At 38.9% G+C, this 13,693-nt stretch overlaps 1 protein-coding gene and 1 pseudogene across 1 annotated transcript; both read left to right on the top strand.

Annotated features, from left to right (window-relative positions):
• Positions 1-4,840: 4,840 nt before the first annotated feature.
• On the top strand, positions 4,841-5,785 carry LOC139044327 (olfactory receptor 4D6-like). Its single transcript, XM_070503751.1, has one exon. The coding sequence runs from the start codon at positions 4,841-4,843 to the stop codon at positions 5,783-5,785; it is 945 nt and encodes a 314-aa protein (XP_070359852.1).
• A 5,896-nt stretch (positions 5,786-11,681) lies between these two features.
• Positions 11,682-12,617, top strand: LOC123278060 (olfactory receptor 4D11-like; annotated as a pseudogene).
• Positions 12,618-13,693: the final 1,076 nt, after the last annotated feature.

Here is a 13,693-nt window from a genome sequence, read left to right as displayed (position 1 = left end):
TGGTGATTTAATGTATTTTTTCATATTGCTTGATGTTGTTGATTTGTGCCTCCACATGGAGATAGAGTTTAGTCGCTCCTTTCACTTGTTTCAGCTGCTGCGGTGGGGGAGCAGCTGTTTATACTGCACCAACCAGGAACCCTGTCCACAGTTGCTAACTGGGCCTGAGGCATAACATCAGAGCTCAAATTAATGAGGAAAAGCTTTTACTTCAAAGTGTATGTTAATACACTTTTTCTAATTTTCAAAATCAGAAGCCATTTAAAATCTATTTTAAAAATTGGACACAATAGAATATCTTTTCAAAAAAAGATTACCAAAATCCAAATACCCACAGATAATAGCTGCTACTATTGAGGTAGACATCTTTCCAGACTTCTTTTAAACATATAGATTTTGGGGCCTGCCCAGTAGCATAGAGGTTAAGTTTACATGTTCTGCTTCGGTGGCCCAGGGTTCGCCAGTTCAGATCCCGGGTGCAGACATGGCACCACCTCTCAAGCCATGCTGTGGTAGGTGTCCCACATATACAGTAGAGGAATATGGGCATGGATGTTAGCTCAGGGCCAGTCTTCCTCAGCAAAAAGAGGAGGATTGGTAACAGATGTTAGCTCAGGGTTAATCTTCCTCACAAAAAAAATAGATTTATTTGCAAAAGTAACAGTATGTGATACAGTCAGCACTTCAACCTATCACTAAAAAGGACTCTTACCACATCCAAGAGTAAAGTTCTACATTATCAATTTTATTGGCTGAAAATACTGAATTACTCTATTGTACAGTAACTTATTGAACAAGTTTTATATATCAGATATTAATCTAAATTCTTATTTCTTATAATCTGTACTGTCACAAACTTTCTTTGCACTTATGGCATTAAGCACTTGATTTATTAACTGTTTAGCATAAATTCCTAAGATAGAATTCCTGAGTCAAAGGACTTGCACATTTTAAGTTTTGGCACATATTTCAAGAATGACCCCAGAAAGTTTGTCCCTCTGTACACTGCTACCAACCATATATCTCCTTCCCCATATCCATGCAAATAATGGGTCTTTTAAACATTGACCAGTACTTCAGGTGAAAATTGATATCTCATTGCAATTTTAATTTTCATTTCTTTGCATAATAGTGTAATTGAACATCAATTCATATATGAGCTGACCAACTATATTTCTCTGTGAATCATGACCCACTTTTGTTTTAAAGTATACATTTCTCACTGAATGATAAAAGCTCTATTTATAGCAAAAGTAGTAAACTTATTTTGTATTATTTTTTACATACACTTTCCCAAGTTTTTCATTCATTTTTAGTTTTTAACTTATTTTTAATGCTTTTGAAACATGGAAGTTTCATATTTTTATTCAACCAAATCTAATAGTCTTTGGTAATCTTTGGTGTAATGCTTACCAAGTTCTTCTCAACCCCAAAATTATAAAAACAATTACTTAAATTTTATTCGAATATTATAATAAATTTGTTTTTTTGGCATTTGTATCATCAAGATGACAAACTCTTCAGTCTTCCATTTCAAGTTAAAATGTGTTGCAATTTATTTTGGCTTATGACATCCATCTATAAAAAGAAATCAAACATCCAACCACAATTAGAATTAGGCTGTTTCTTTACAATACCTTAATCATTAGTTAAAATTAGAAAACTAATGTAATTTTTGACTAGACCTAGACCCAGTAAAGTTCATGTCTGGACTTATAGATGTACACAAAAATACATTTCCAAAATGCTGAGTGCAGCATTATTTGAAAATAGTAATGAGGACCCAACTAGGCAAACTGAAGGTGGCAATGTATGATTTTTGTGGCCCCTCACCTCCTGCAGATTCTACAAGCCTGACTCCCAACGCTACACACCCATCCTTAGTTTCCATATTACCTTTTCAACCCCTGTCGGCCAAGACTGCTATGATTTCCTGCCTAGCACCCATTCCAATCTTGCCTTCATAACCAATGCTTGTCCTGGACATGGCTGATTGCCTTATACCTATGAAAATCAGTCTCTACCTTAGTAACCAATGTATTTACTCATCACATCTACAAAGGATTAGGGAGATCTTACAGCAACAACAGCAAAACACGTAACAAAACAACAAAATATAAGTAGGAAACTGTTAAGAGATTACAGTTGAGAAAGTATGGAGTAGGAAATTAACCCATATATAGGTTTTTGAGTGTATGGAAGACAAAACAGAAATAGCCCAGTACGTAGTCTTCATTGTCTAAGAGGAAGATCTTACTGGTTTCCTAGGGGAGCTGTCCCTGACACTTGGGTCTAGGTCAAATGTTTCCCTTGGAGTTTCAAGTTGGGAAGCTAATACATCTTGCCCTCAATACAATCCTAAGGTGGGCTCTTATTTGTAGACACCTTTTATAAAGGGAAATAACATAATTTGAGTAGCTTTCTGTTGTTTGCTAGGTGGCAGTAAAAAATTCCAGAATACCACCTCCAGGTACTGTGTTATGATGGGATATTAAAGTAGGATTCTTATTGTATCATATTAAAAGAACCCTTAGAGAGAAAATTCACTTTTCCACAGGAATAAAATGGTTCTAATGGTGAAATCAGAAATCTAGGAAAATCAACAGAGAAGATTTTTATTTAAGAAGCTTTCTGCATGTCTGAACTCCTCAAATTAAACCATAAAATACCCCTCAACTGTAACAGAACTGAAAAAAGAAATGCCACTAAACAGGTCATTTGCAGGGTGCTTTATTATGTTTTTATTTCAGGGATTGTGCTCTGTTCTTTTTTTATCTAGTCTACTCTCTTTCTTATCCTATTTTCTTCATATATGCTTCCATTGCTTTGAATGCCAAAACTGTTTACTTTCTATTGTTGAACTGGCTTTGGGTCATCTCAACTATTTGAATTTTTAAAAATTATCTGCAATATGAGAGTCCTTGGACATACAAATATTCATATTTAAGAGAGTTTTGTCCTCTGATGGCCAGATATCTGATTTGAAAAAACCTTACTTGCCAACATAGCAACAGAAGAAAATCCCTGGAATTTGAGGTTATATTTAATCCCAGGTTAAAATTCTCTATCTTTCCAAGAGTTTAACTGTTTTAGATTCTACCTATAGGTGAGATCATGCAGTGTTTGTCTTTCTGTGGCTGGCTTATTTCACTTAGCATAGTCTTCCACTCAGAAGCAGAGAGTAGGATGGTGATCACCAGAGGCTTGGGGTAGAGAGAAATGGGACGATGTTAGTCAAGGGATATGAGCGGTACAAAGTTTCAGTAATGCAGGGTGAATAAGTCCTGGAAATGTAATGCACTATAGTTAACAATACTTTATTGTATGCTTGAAATTTGTTTAAAGGGTAGATATTAAGTATTCTCATGGCAAAAATTCAAAGAGGACTCGGAAAATTTTTATTAAAGTTATGTATCTTTCACCAATCCATAGAGTGATTCTAGAAAAATAAATACCCTTCTCCATTCACCCCTAAAGTAAGGAGGATCAGATTAAGTCACCACTGAGGTCTGGAAGTTTTAATGATGAGTTTGTTTGTGATGATTTCATGTGCTCTGAATGATGATTGCAGCTCTACACTCAACCAAGAGCCTTGTGGACCAAGTGAGATCCAAGTGTCTCAGAGCACATGGAGGAGTACTTATGATTCTTCTCTCCTGTATGAAAGGAGATGAGGATTAACTAGTCAGGCTACTTAATTAACTGTAAAGTTAATCTACCCACTAAAATTCTGATATAGCAAAGTAAGCCCCACACCCTCTGATCTGGCAGAACGCTACAGTGGAAAAACCTCTGGAGACTGTTAAATAAAAATTATTCACCAGACACTTGTTAAAAATGGCAAGACAGATTTTATTCAAGACTGTTGCAGTAGAGGTCAAGACTATTGCAATAGAGGGGAGAGATTAAGCTCAACTGCGAATACAATGAGGAGAAGTTGGGATTTATAGCCAATGAACAGAGGGAGAGGGTCAGTGGATAGAGAATTACTAAAGGGAGAATGCAAGGATAGGGGGATTCTTGCTAAATTGGCTTAACATGATTCTTGCTAAAGACAAGCCAAGAACTTTGATACAAGGAGTTAGATGTCTAGGGTGGGGGTTGAGAAATTTGATCAGATATCAAGGGTAGGGGCTTCTTGCTAAACTGATTTAGCAGGATTCTTGCTAAAACTGAGTTTATCCAGGAAAAATGTGTAAGGTCGAGGTTGACACCTAGTTGAGAAGAGGGCTCAGAAGGGCCTAACTAAAATCTCGTCAAGAAGGGAGTCTCTGTCAAGTCAGAAAAATTATTTGGGTTCAAATCCTTGATTTGCCACTTATTAACTTTGTGATTTTGCAAATGTGGGAAAGTCATTAACTGCTCTAAGCTTCAGTTTCTCCTATGTAAAATGGAGATAATCATAACTACTCTACAGAGCCCACAGAGACACCACAAGAATCAAAATCAAGATGAAATGTTGCAGGTGAAAGCTTTTAGTAAATTATAAAGCTTTGCATACATGTAAAGAAGTTATTTCTGCAGGATAGAAAATAAGCCATGGTCAAATGACCATAGCCTTTCCATCTCCCTCTAGTCAGAGTAAGGACATAGGAGTGTGATGGTTCTTCTTGTCAACCTAGGGTTTTACAACAAGAAAGGAAAATCACCAGGATAAAGAGTTTCCACACAATGAAAAGGGAGACTCTAGCACAGTTTTTCTGAGTAGTCGTTATGATCTGGATACTTGCAAGAGCCTTATAACAATATATGATAAATGATATTGCCGCCTCATGACTGCATACTCCTAATCCTAACATATCTTCTCCTAAGGTAGACCTAGCAGAGGGTAGTCCCCATCATGGGCCAGAGCAACCACACCACTGTGAAGGAATTTGTCTTCCTGGAACTCACTCGCTTCCGGGAGCTAGAGTTTTGCTTGTTTGTGGTCTTCCTTGCTGTGTATGTAACAACTGTGCTGGGTAACACACTCATTGTGCTGACCATCACCTGTGAGTCCCACCTCCACACTCCCATGTACTTTCTCCTGAGGAACAAATCAGTCCTGGACATTGTTTTTTCAGCTGTCACCGTTCCCAAGTTCCTGGTGGATCTTTTATCAGAGAGGAAAACCATCTCTTACCATGGCTGCATGGTACAGATCTTCTTCTTCCACTTTGCTGGTGGGGCAGATATTTTTTTCCTCTCTGTGATGGCCTATGACAGATACCTTGCAATTGCCAAACCTCTGCATTATGTGACCATTATGAGGAGATCGATGTGGGTGGGTTTGGTGGTCGCCTCTTGGGTGGGTGGTGGTTTGCACTCAATTGTCCAGATAATTCTCTTACTTCCACTCCCCTTCTGTGGTCCCAAAGTCCTAGATGCCTTCTACTGTGATGCGCCCCAAGTGGTTAAACTGGCCTGCACTGACACCTTTGCTCTGGAACTCCTTATGATCTCTAACAATGGGCTGGTGACACTCCTGTGGTTCCTCGGGCTCCTGGGGTCCTACACTATTATTCTGGTGATGCTGAGATCTCACTCTGGGGAGGGCCGGCACAAGGCCCTCACCACCTGCACCTCCCACATCCTGGTGGTGACTCTTCACTTTGTGCCTTTCATTTACATCTACTGCCGGCCCTTCACTACACTGCCCATGGACATAGCTGTGTCTATCAATAACACGGTCATCACCCCCATGGTGAACCCCATCATCTACACTCTGAGGAGCCAAGAGATGAAATCAGCCATGAAGAGACTTCAGAGAAGGATTGGGTTTTCTGAGAGCAGTAAACTGGGGTGAGCAGTCAGATTGAGATGGAAATCTAACTCTGATTAGTTTTTCTCAAACCGCTATCCTGGGAGTAAGAGACAGCTATCTCTTTTCTCCACGGTCATTTCTCTACATCCTCATAGACGCTTAACTCTATTAGAGGGAATATAGAAACAAAAAGAAGAGATGAGGTTGAACAACATGAGATATTGGGCTTGCAGACTGGGGAGAGGAATGAGGTATAAGACTAAAATCAATAACCTAATGCTATTTTGTTGTAATCTGTAACTCTCATGCCAACATACTTTACCTCACTTTTACCACCTGCAATATGGAAATAACATTGTCTCCTCACAAGGTTGCCAAGAGAGTAAAGAATTACAAATGTTGAGAGGATGATAGTTGCAAAAATTAGCATTGCTCCTGGAATTAATCAGGCATACAAACGATTTCCCTGTTATAATATTCCTAAATGTGCATATATACAGAATATGGATGTATTTCTTTCTCACATGCTTTCTCTAGTGTCTCTGAGATTTCTCTGCCTTCTCTGATTATTCCCAGTTGATTATTAAAATCACTTCTTGATTTAATATTTTGAGTACAGAATCTTCAACATATTTCAATATATTTCACTATTCTCAGATCCATTCTACTGATTTTCTCACTCAAATTAATCTCAAAAGTACTTGTACAAATTGGGGCTATATCTGCACAAAATCCACAAAGATAATTTATTTTTTGTTAACTTAAACTTCTTTATTCCCTCTATCTTCTCTCCACTTCACTCCCAGGGCTTTTATAGCTGGAGCAAAACTATAGTTTTGTCTATATATGCACAGACAATTCAAGATAAATCACTGGTAAAAAAAAAAATACCTTTTCACACACTCAAGATCCATTTTTTGTAGCAGGAGAGAAAAGAAACACATTGTAGGCAGGGCCATTTAGGAATAGCCACTGGGTCTTCTTTGTAATACACCTCTCTCCCAAGAGGACGATTCTAAAAATGTAATTATGTAGAGAGACAATAAATCTCCCTTCTCTCTTTATTCCTGCTTCAAATTCTACCCTTCAGCCTCCAAAAGTCATTAAAAAATTGGCCAAGAGGAATAAGAAATCTCAGGAAACTTCAACATATAGACCATTCTTTTGAAATTGTTATGATGCATTAATACTTGCAAAATAGTCCTAGTAGATGACATACATTTGTGATTTTCTCTGAGTCCTACAAGACAGAGACATTGGGCCAAGACTCTTAACCACATGGCAGTGCTTCTCAAACTTTTTAAAATTATTGCCCCCCCCAAGGAGCTTTATTAGGTGTTTTTACTAATTGCTTTCCCACAAGAAAATGTAATACCAAAGATATACTGTATATCTTTTTACACACCAAAGATCTTTGAAGGACCACACATCATTGCAATATCTAAGATTTTTTGGCTACCAATAACCAATTTTTGCCCCCTTGGTCACATTGCCAACACTGAGAATGAATGATAATATGGCATTAGATATTTCTATTAACATGTTTCCCCAAAATTCAAAGAATCACAGAATAAATAGCATATGTCTTCTGGGGCCTTGCAAGAATTTGGAAAGCATAGAAACGTGGGCATCTTTGTTTGTGTGTGTCTGTAAGTGCATGCATATGTATGTGTGTGCACATATGCGTGGATTTGTGTCCAATAATGACTTGGAAAATATTTAATAACTCCCACTGGAACTCCAACACTGTCATAAGAATGTCCATTCTATTTCCACACTCAGATATAATAAAATTCCCTTTGGTAATTCTCATATTAGGCTTGAGCCTAAGGGACTACTGTATGTGATAGGGATGCTTTGGGACCAGATGAAGAGCCATGATGATGTAACTCCCTGAGTCTGCCCTTTCCAATGTGAAGTTTTAAGAGAAGATACCGAAGTCTAATGTAACTAACCTGCAGAAGGACTTCAACTTCTAACATGATATTTCCCCAGAACCATACACACTGAGGCCCAGCTATCCAGTCTCAGATGGCATAAATTCCAGCTTGGATACTGAAGGATTTGGGTAAGAACATTGAACTGTCAGAGTGTGAGACATTGTGGATTATACTTGGATAGGATGTGCATGAAAATGTACCTAGTGTATAAGATATTGCAAAAATATCTGAAAATTTTAGTAACGGAAAACAAAGAAGTAGATTTTAAATACTGGAAAAGGAGGAATGTCTCCTTAAGAAGAAGGAGCCACAGAGATGGAGTCAGCATGGTAAAAGAGAAAGCAGCTCGTATTTGATAGAACAATTGAGTTGCATATAAGGAGCAGATTTTATTCTAGCTTAGGGTTCGTCCATGGGATCATGGAGCCTCTTTCCACAACATTGGTGCTTCCTTCAAAAACATAATCTTAACCTCAACTTATCTTAAAAACTGTGGAGGTTTCAAAGGCAACCCTATTTCCATACACTGCCCATGACTCACTGGGTCTCTTTAGCCTTTGATCCAGAGCCTGTCTTATTCCTGAACCCAATGACCCAGAGCTGAAGGCTCAAGTCCACTTGGTTAATTCATGCAAGTTCATGGAAACAAAAATAGTTAAGTTGGTTCAAAGAGAAGTTGTACTTCTATTGAATCGCATTTTATTGCTATTCAATAGAATATTCTACATATGTCTTCATAAATAACCCTCATGATAGGCAGGTCAGATTCTGTTTTCAGGAAAAAGGGAAATGAATCAAGTTAATTGAATGTCCACTCTGATCTTGGTACTTTACAAACATGATCATAGTTACTCCTTATGCCACCCATTGAAGTAAGTGGTATGCTTCCCAGTTTGCAGAGGAATAAATTGAAGGAAAATAAAGAACTTGCTCCATGTAACAAATGAGGAAGAGGCAAAATTCCAACCCAAATTTGCCCTACCTGAAAACTCTTAACATTGCCCTACACCACATCACGTTAGATTGCCCTCACATTTTACAACTGAGGATCCAAGGAACAGAGAGGCAATGTGACTTTCTCAAGGTCACAAAGGTGTTTTATAGCCTGGATCAGAAAACAAATCTCTATCTGGCATCCCTCAGGCCATGTCAAAGATGTTAACAAAAGAGTTTCTTAGCCTGTGTTCATCAAGATCCTTCTCCCTCACTCACATTCCAATGCCAATGCTTATAAGTAATGATGTGCACTTACCAGCTAGATTTATAAATTTAAGAAACATTTATTGAGGGCCTGGCCCTGTGGCCGAGTGGTTAAGTTCATGCAATCTGCTTGGGCAGTCCAGGGGTTTGCCGTGTTCAGAGCCAGGGCATGGACATGGCACCCCTCAGGCCACGGTGAGGCAGCATCCCACACAGCACAACCAGAGGCACTCACAACTGAAATATACAACTATGTACTTGGGGGCTTTGGGGAAAAGAAGGGAAAAAAAGAAAATTGGCAACAGATGTTAGCTCAGGTGTCAATCTTTAAAACAGCAACAAAAGATTTATTGAGCACCTAACGCATGCCCCATACTAAGTGAAGATTTGATGGATGAAATACTGAGCAGACAGGATGAACTTGAGGTATAATAGGGAAATTATAGTGTGCTAAGGGAAAAGAGACATATAATTAGAAGAAACTGTTAAAAATACCAGAAGAGAAGTCAGTGCAGGGAATGAGTCACAAAGGGGTGTCAGGGAAGTTTTCACAGAAGAGGAGTCTCTGGACCCGAGTGTCGAAAGGTCAGTGTTTGTGAAGATGGATAGATGGGAGATTCTGAGAGTAGGGAGGATACGGTAGGTAGAGGGAGCAACAAGATCACAGATCCAAAGGCATAAGAATGTGTATAACATTGAAACACCTGAAACAGAATCAAAGGAAACAGGGCACTAGATAATATCGAAGATGGAGGGAAGTCTTAGATGCTATAAGAAAAGTTTAATCTTTATTCTACAAGCAATAGGGAACTACTAGAAATTTTCCAGCAAGGGAATAAGTGGTCCCATTTATGACTTGTGAAGATATTTCTGCAAACAACAGAGAGGATGAATTAGAGAAAACTACACCGAAGAAAAGGAGACCAGTTACAGAACTCCTGCAACAATCTGAGGAGAAGTGATAAAGGTTTAAGTGAGGATGAGGAGAATGGGACAAATTGAGAGAAGTGAAAAGAGTAGTACCCTCAGGAGAGTTTTAACAGTGCCCAGGTCTCTTGCATGTGGGTGGCTCAATATAAGTCTTTTGGATAAAACATACTGCCTATCAGTACATGCTGTGGAGGTAAGTGTGCCCTCAGAGACTGAATAAACTGGGAAAACAAGACAAGTCATCAAATTCTCCAGAGCAAATGAGAGGCAACATGTGTTTTGGGCTTATTTATCCACATAGTTTTTCAAGACTCTTACCTTCCCAAAGTTTGTTTTTACACAGACCAATCATGATGCTTCCCAGTTGGGCACTGATCTGGACAGTGACCATCTATCAATAAGGTAATGCCAGGTGATTCAGGCAGATGCTTAGGCTTAGGATGGCTTTTACCTATAACTCTGAGTTAACTTTGTGACCACTGCCACCATCATAAATCTTCTTATAAATTATTGAAGTGACATGGGCTGAATGTCAAAGTCTAACTCCATCACTAGCTTCCTGCGTGATCTTATACTTGTCACTTGGGCCTCTTAAGAACTTTATTTTTCCTTAATTGATCTTCAAACAACCAAAGGTTGCTTACTCCTGACTCATACGGGAAAAATACAAGGAAATAAAAATCCTCTAAGTTGGATCTGCCCCTTCCTCCTCAGCCACGACTCTATAGTAAGAGAACATACCAACCCTCAGGGATGGGGAACAACCATTGCTTCCATCTTGTGTTTATTTTACTCCATCAGAAAGTGAAAATCCCAAGCTCACTAGAAACTGTTTATCTTTTATAGGAAGGGCACAGGAGGAAATTCACATTTACCTGTACTGCCTACATTTCTGTGGTAACCTTGAATTTCATGCTCGTTCTCTATGTATGCATGTCTGGACCTTTGTGAACATAATCATCTCCATCACCATCTTTGTCAACTTCTTTGTGTTAAATTCATCATTTACCCTTGACCTCTTAGTATCTATGAAATGAAATAAAACATTGAAGAGAAGATGTCATTTCTGCAAGGTCTAAAATTCCATTGATGGAAAGAGGAAATTGAGGAGCTAATAAAACTCACCACTGAAAGTTCTGTAGAGTGTTCCTTACACAAATTATTCATGGATTTATATATTTTGAAACTGGCAGGCAGTGTGGTATAATGGAAAGATCCTAGAACTAAGAGACAGAAGAAAACTGTGTTACTTTTTCTCTGCCACTGGTTTTCTGAATTACTTTGGAAAATTGGCTTATACTTATTGATTTCAGTTTTGGTATTATTAAAGTGGGAATAACAGCTTTCTCCCTAAACTCAGAGGGATATTAGGAAATTTTATTGTAATTAAGTGTGCAGTAGCTTTTAAAACAATAATATGCTGTTCAAATTGACCCATATCATCTTGTTACTGAAAGGCATTTGAGGGTTGATTTATTCCAAAGGCTTTTAAGCCATAGAAACAAAGTGAAACTTGAATAAAATCAGAGCTGCTCTGATTCACGAAGATGTAGGGAACCCATAATTCTTTCCATAAAGCCTTCCTTAGATCTCTTCCTCAGCAACTTCTAGGGGTGAACTTTAAAAGATCACAAAGTCCCCAATCAAGTACGGTAGGAAAGCAAATGATCTAGCTCAAAACTCAACTTGTACTAATGAGGGAACTGAAGCAAGTAGAACTGAGTGATTTCCCTGGTAACACAGATAGTTCATGAAGAATAAGATATATTTATGTATGTTCATTTTCTGTATGAGGTAAAACTTTGATTTCATTACCTAAGTAATATTATTTCTTTCCAAGCTGTACTTGGAGGAGGAAATATCATCCAATGGCCCTGAGAAATCATACCAGGGTGTCTGAATTCATTTTTTGTGGCCTTACCCAGTCTCAAGAGTTAAGCTTGCTCTTATTTTTATTTTGAGCTGTGATTTATGTAACAACTGTGTTAGCAAATGTTGCCATCATGATCACTGTGGCCTGTGAGCCTCGCCTTCACACCCCCATGTACTTCCTGCTCCGCAATCTCTCTGTCTTGGACATCTGCTTCTCCTCCATCACTGCTCCGAAGGTCCTAGCAGACCTTCTGTCAAGGAGAAAGACCATCTCCTTCAACGGTTGCATCACACAGATGTTTTTCTTCCACCTCCTCAGTGGAGCAGACATTTTTTCTCTCTCTGTGATGGCCTTTGATCACTACATGGCCATCTCCAAGCCCCTGCACTATGTGACCATCATGAGTAGGGGGAGATGCACTGCCCTCATTGTGGCTTCCTGGATGGGGGGCTTTGTCCACTCCATTGTGCAGATTTCCCTTTTGCTACCCCTCCCCTTCTGTGGACCTAATGTTGTTGATGGCTTCTATTGTGATGTCCCGCAGGTGCTCAAACTCGCCTGCACTGACACCTTTGTCATTGAGCTTTTAATGATTTCCAACAATGGCCTGGTCACTACCCTGTGGTTTGTCCTTCTTCTTGTGTCATACACAGTGCTCTTGATGATGCTGAGAACTCAAACTGGAGAAGGCAGGAAGAAAGCCATCTGTACCTGCACAGCCCACATCACTGTGGTGACACTGCACTTTGTTCCCTGCATCTATGTCTATGCCCGGGCCTTCACTGCCCTCCCCATGGACAGAGCTGTCTCCATCACCTTCACTGTCATCATCCCTGTTCTGAACCCCATGATTTACACCCTGAGGAACCACGAGATGAAGTCATCCATGAGAAGACTGAAGAGAAGACTCATGCTTTCTGAAAGGGGATAGCCTGATTACAGATTGTGGATCAAGCTGCAAGAATATAATTGAGATATTTTCTTAAAATATTAGCTGTCACATATTGTCATGCTTCAACCATAAATAGACGAGTATAGCAAGATGGCACAGGCACAAAGGATCAGCTACCTGGCACAACGATATTGAGAAGGAACACCAGCAAGAAATTAAGCAGATAGAACATAGTCCTTAAAGAGCAATTGACAGCAAGCAGGGCACAAACGTGAAATACTGTAGAAGTTCTTGGTGTCCAGGCAATGGGATGAAAGATAGGACTGTGGTGTCCAGACATGCAGTAGGCAACAGGGACACAACCATTCAGTATGTGTAGAGACTTAGTTTTAAGGATCTTCATTGTCTTTCACTCCCTGTGACTTCCTAACAGTTGGATGTGACCTAGAATTTATACAGTCTTATTTTTAAAGCTCCAATATATGCCTACAGCAGGGGTAAGAATCTGGAACTACCTGTCTAACTGTTCATACTATTGCCTCAGACATAAGTTAGTTTGACTAGTTGAGAAAGGAAAAGCTGTATCTAAGCCAATAAATATTTTTTTCCTATGTGCACTTCTTTGTCATTTCCCTTACCACAGTGCATTAAAGAGCTCCAGAGAACTTAGCAGATCTAATTCTCCATTATATTTGCAGTGACTAGAAAAGTGCCTGACCTGTAAGAAGCTATTAGTGTTTGTTCATTGAATTTGTGGAATGGAAGGAAAGGAATTTATATAAGAGTATGACATCAGTTCTACTTGGTCATGGTTTTTAGAATTTATTTATTTATTTTTATTGAAGTAACATTGGATTATAACATTATAAAACTTTCAGGTGTACATTAAAATATATTTCAAATTCTGTGTAGATTACATCATGTTCACCACCCAAAGACTAATTATGATCCGTCACCACACATGTGTGCCTAATCAACCCTTTTGCCCTCCTCCCTTCCCACTTCCCCTCTGGTAACCAGAAATCCAGTCTCTGTTGTTATCTTTTTGTTTGTCCTTTCTTTTAATCTTCTACTTAAGAGTGAGATCATAGAGTATTTGACTTTCTCTGTCTGAC

Source organism: Equus asinus, unplaced genomic scaffold (assembly GCF_041296235.1).
Source record: "Equus asinus isolate D_3611 breed Donkey unplaced genomic scaffold, EquAss-T2T_v2 contig_800, whole genome shotgun sequence".
In the NCBI taxonomy this organism is placed as follows: Eukaryota; Metazoa; Chordata; class Mammalia; order Perissodactyla; family Equidae; genus Equus; species Equus asinus.
This window is presented reverse-complemented; position numbering and strand designations above follow the sequence as displayed.

Excerpts from the sequence above, each read along its gene's own strand:
- LOC139044327 (XM_070503751.1), top strand. The coding sequence starts at position 4,841 with ATGGGCCAGAGCAACCACACCACTGTGAAGGAATTTGTCTTCCTGGAA.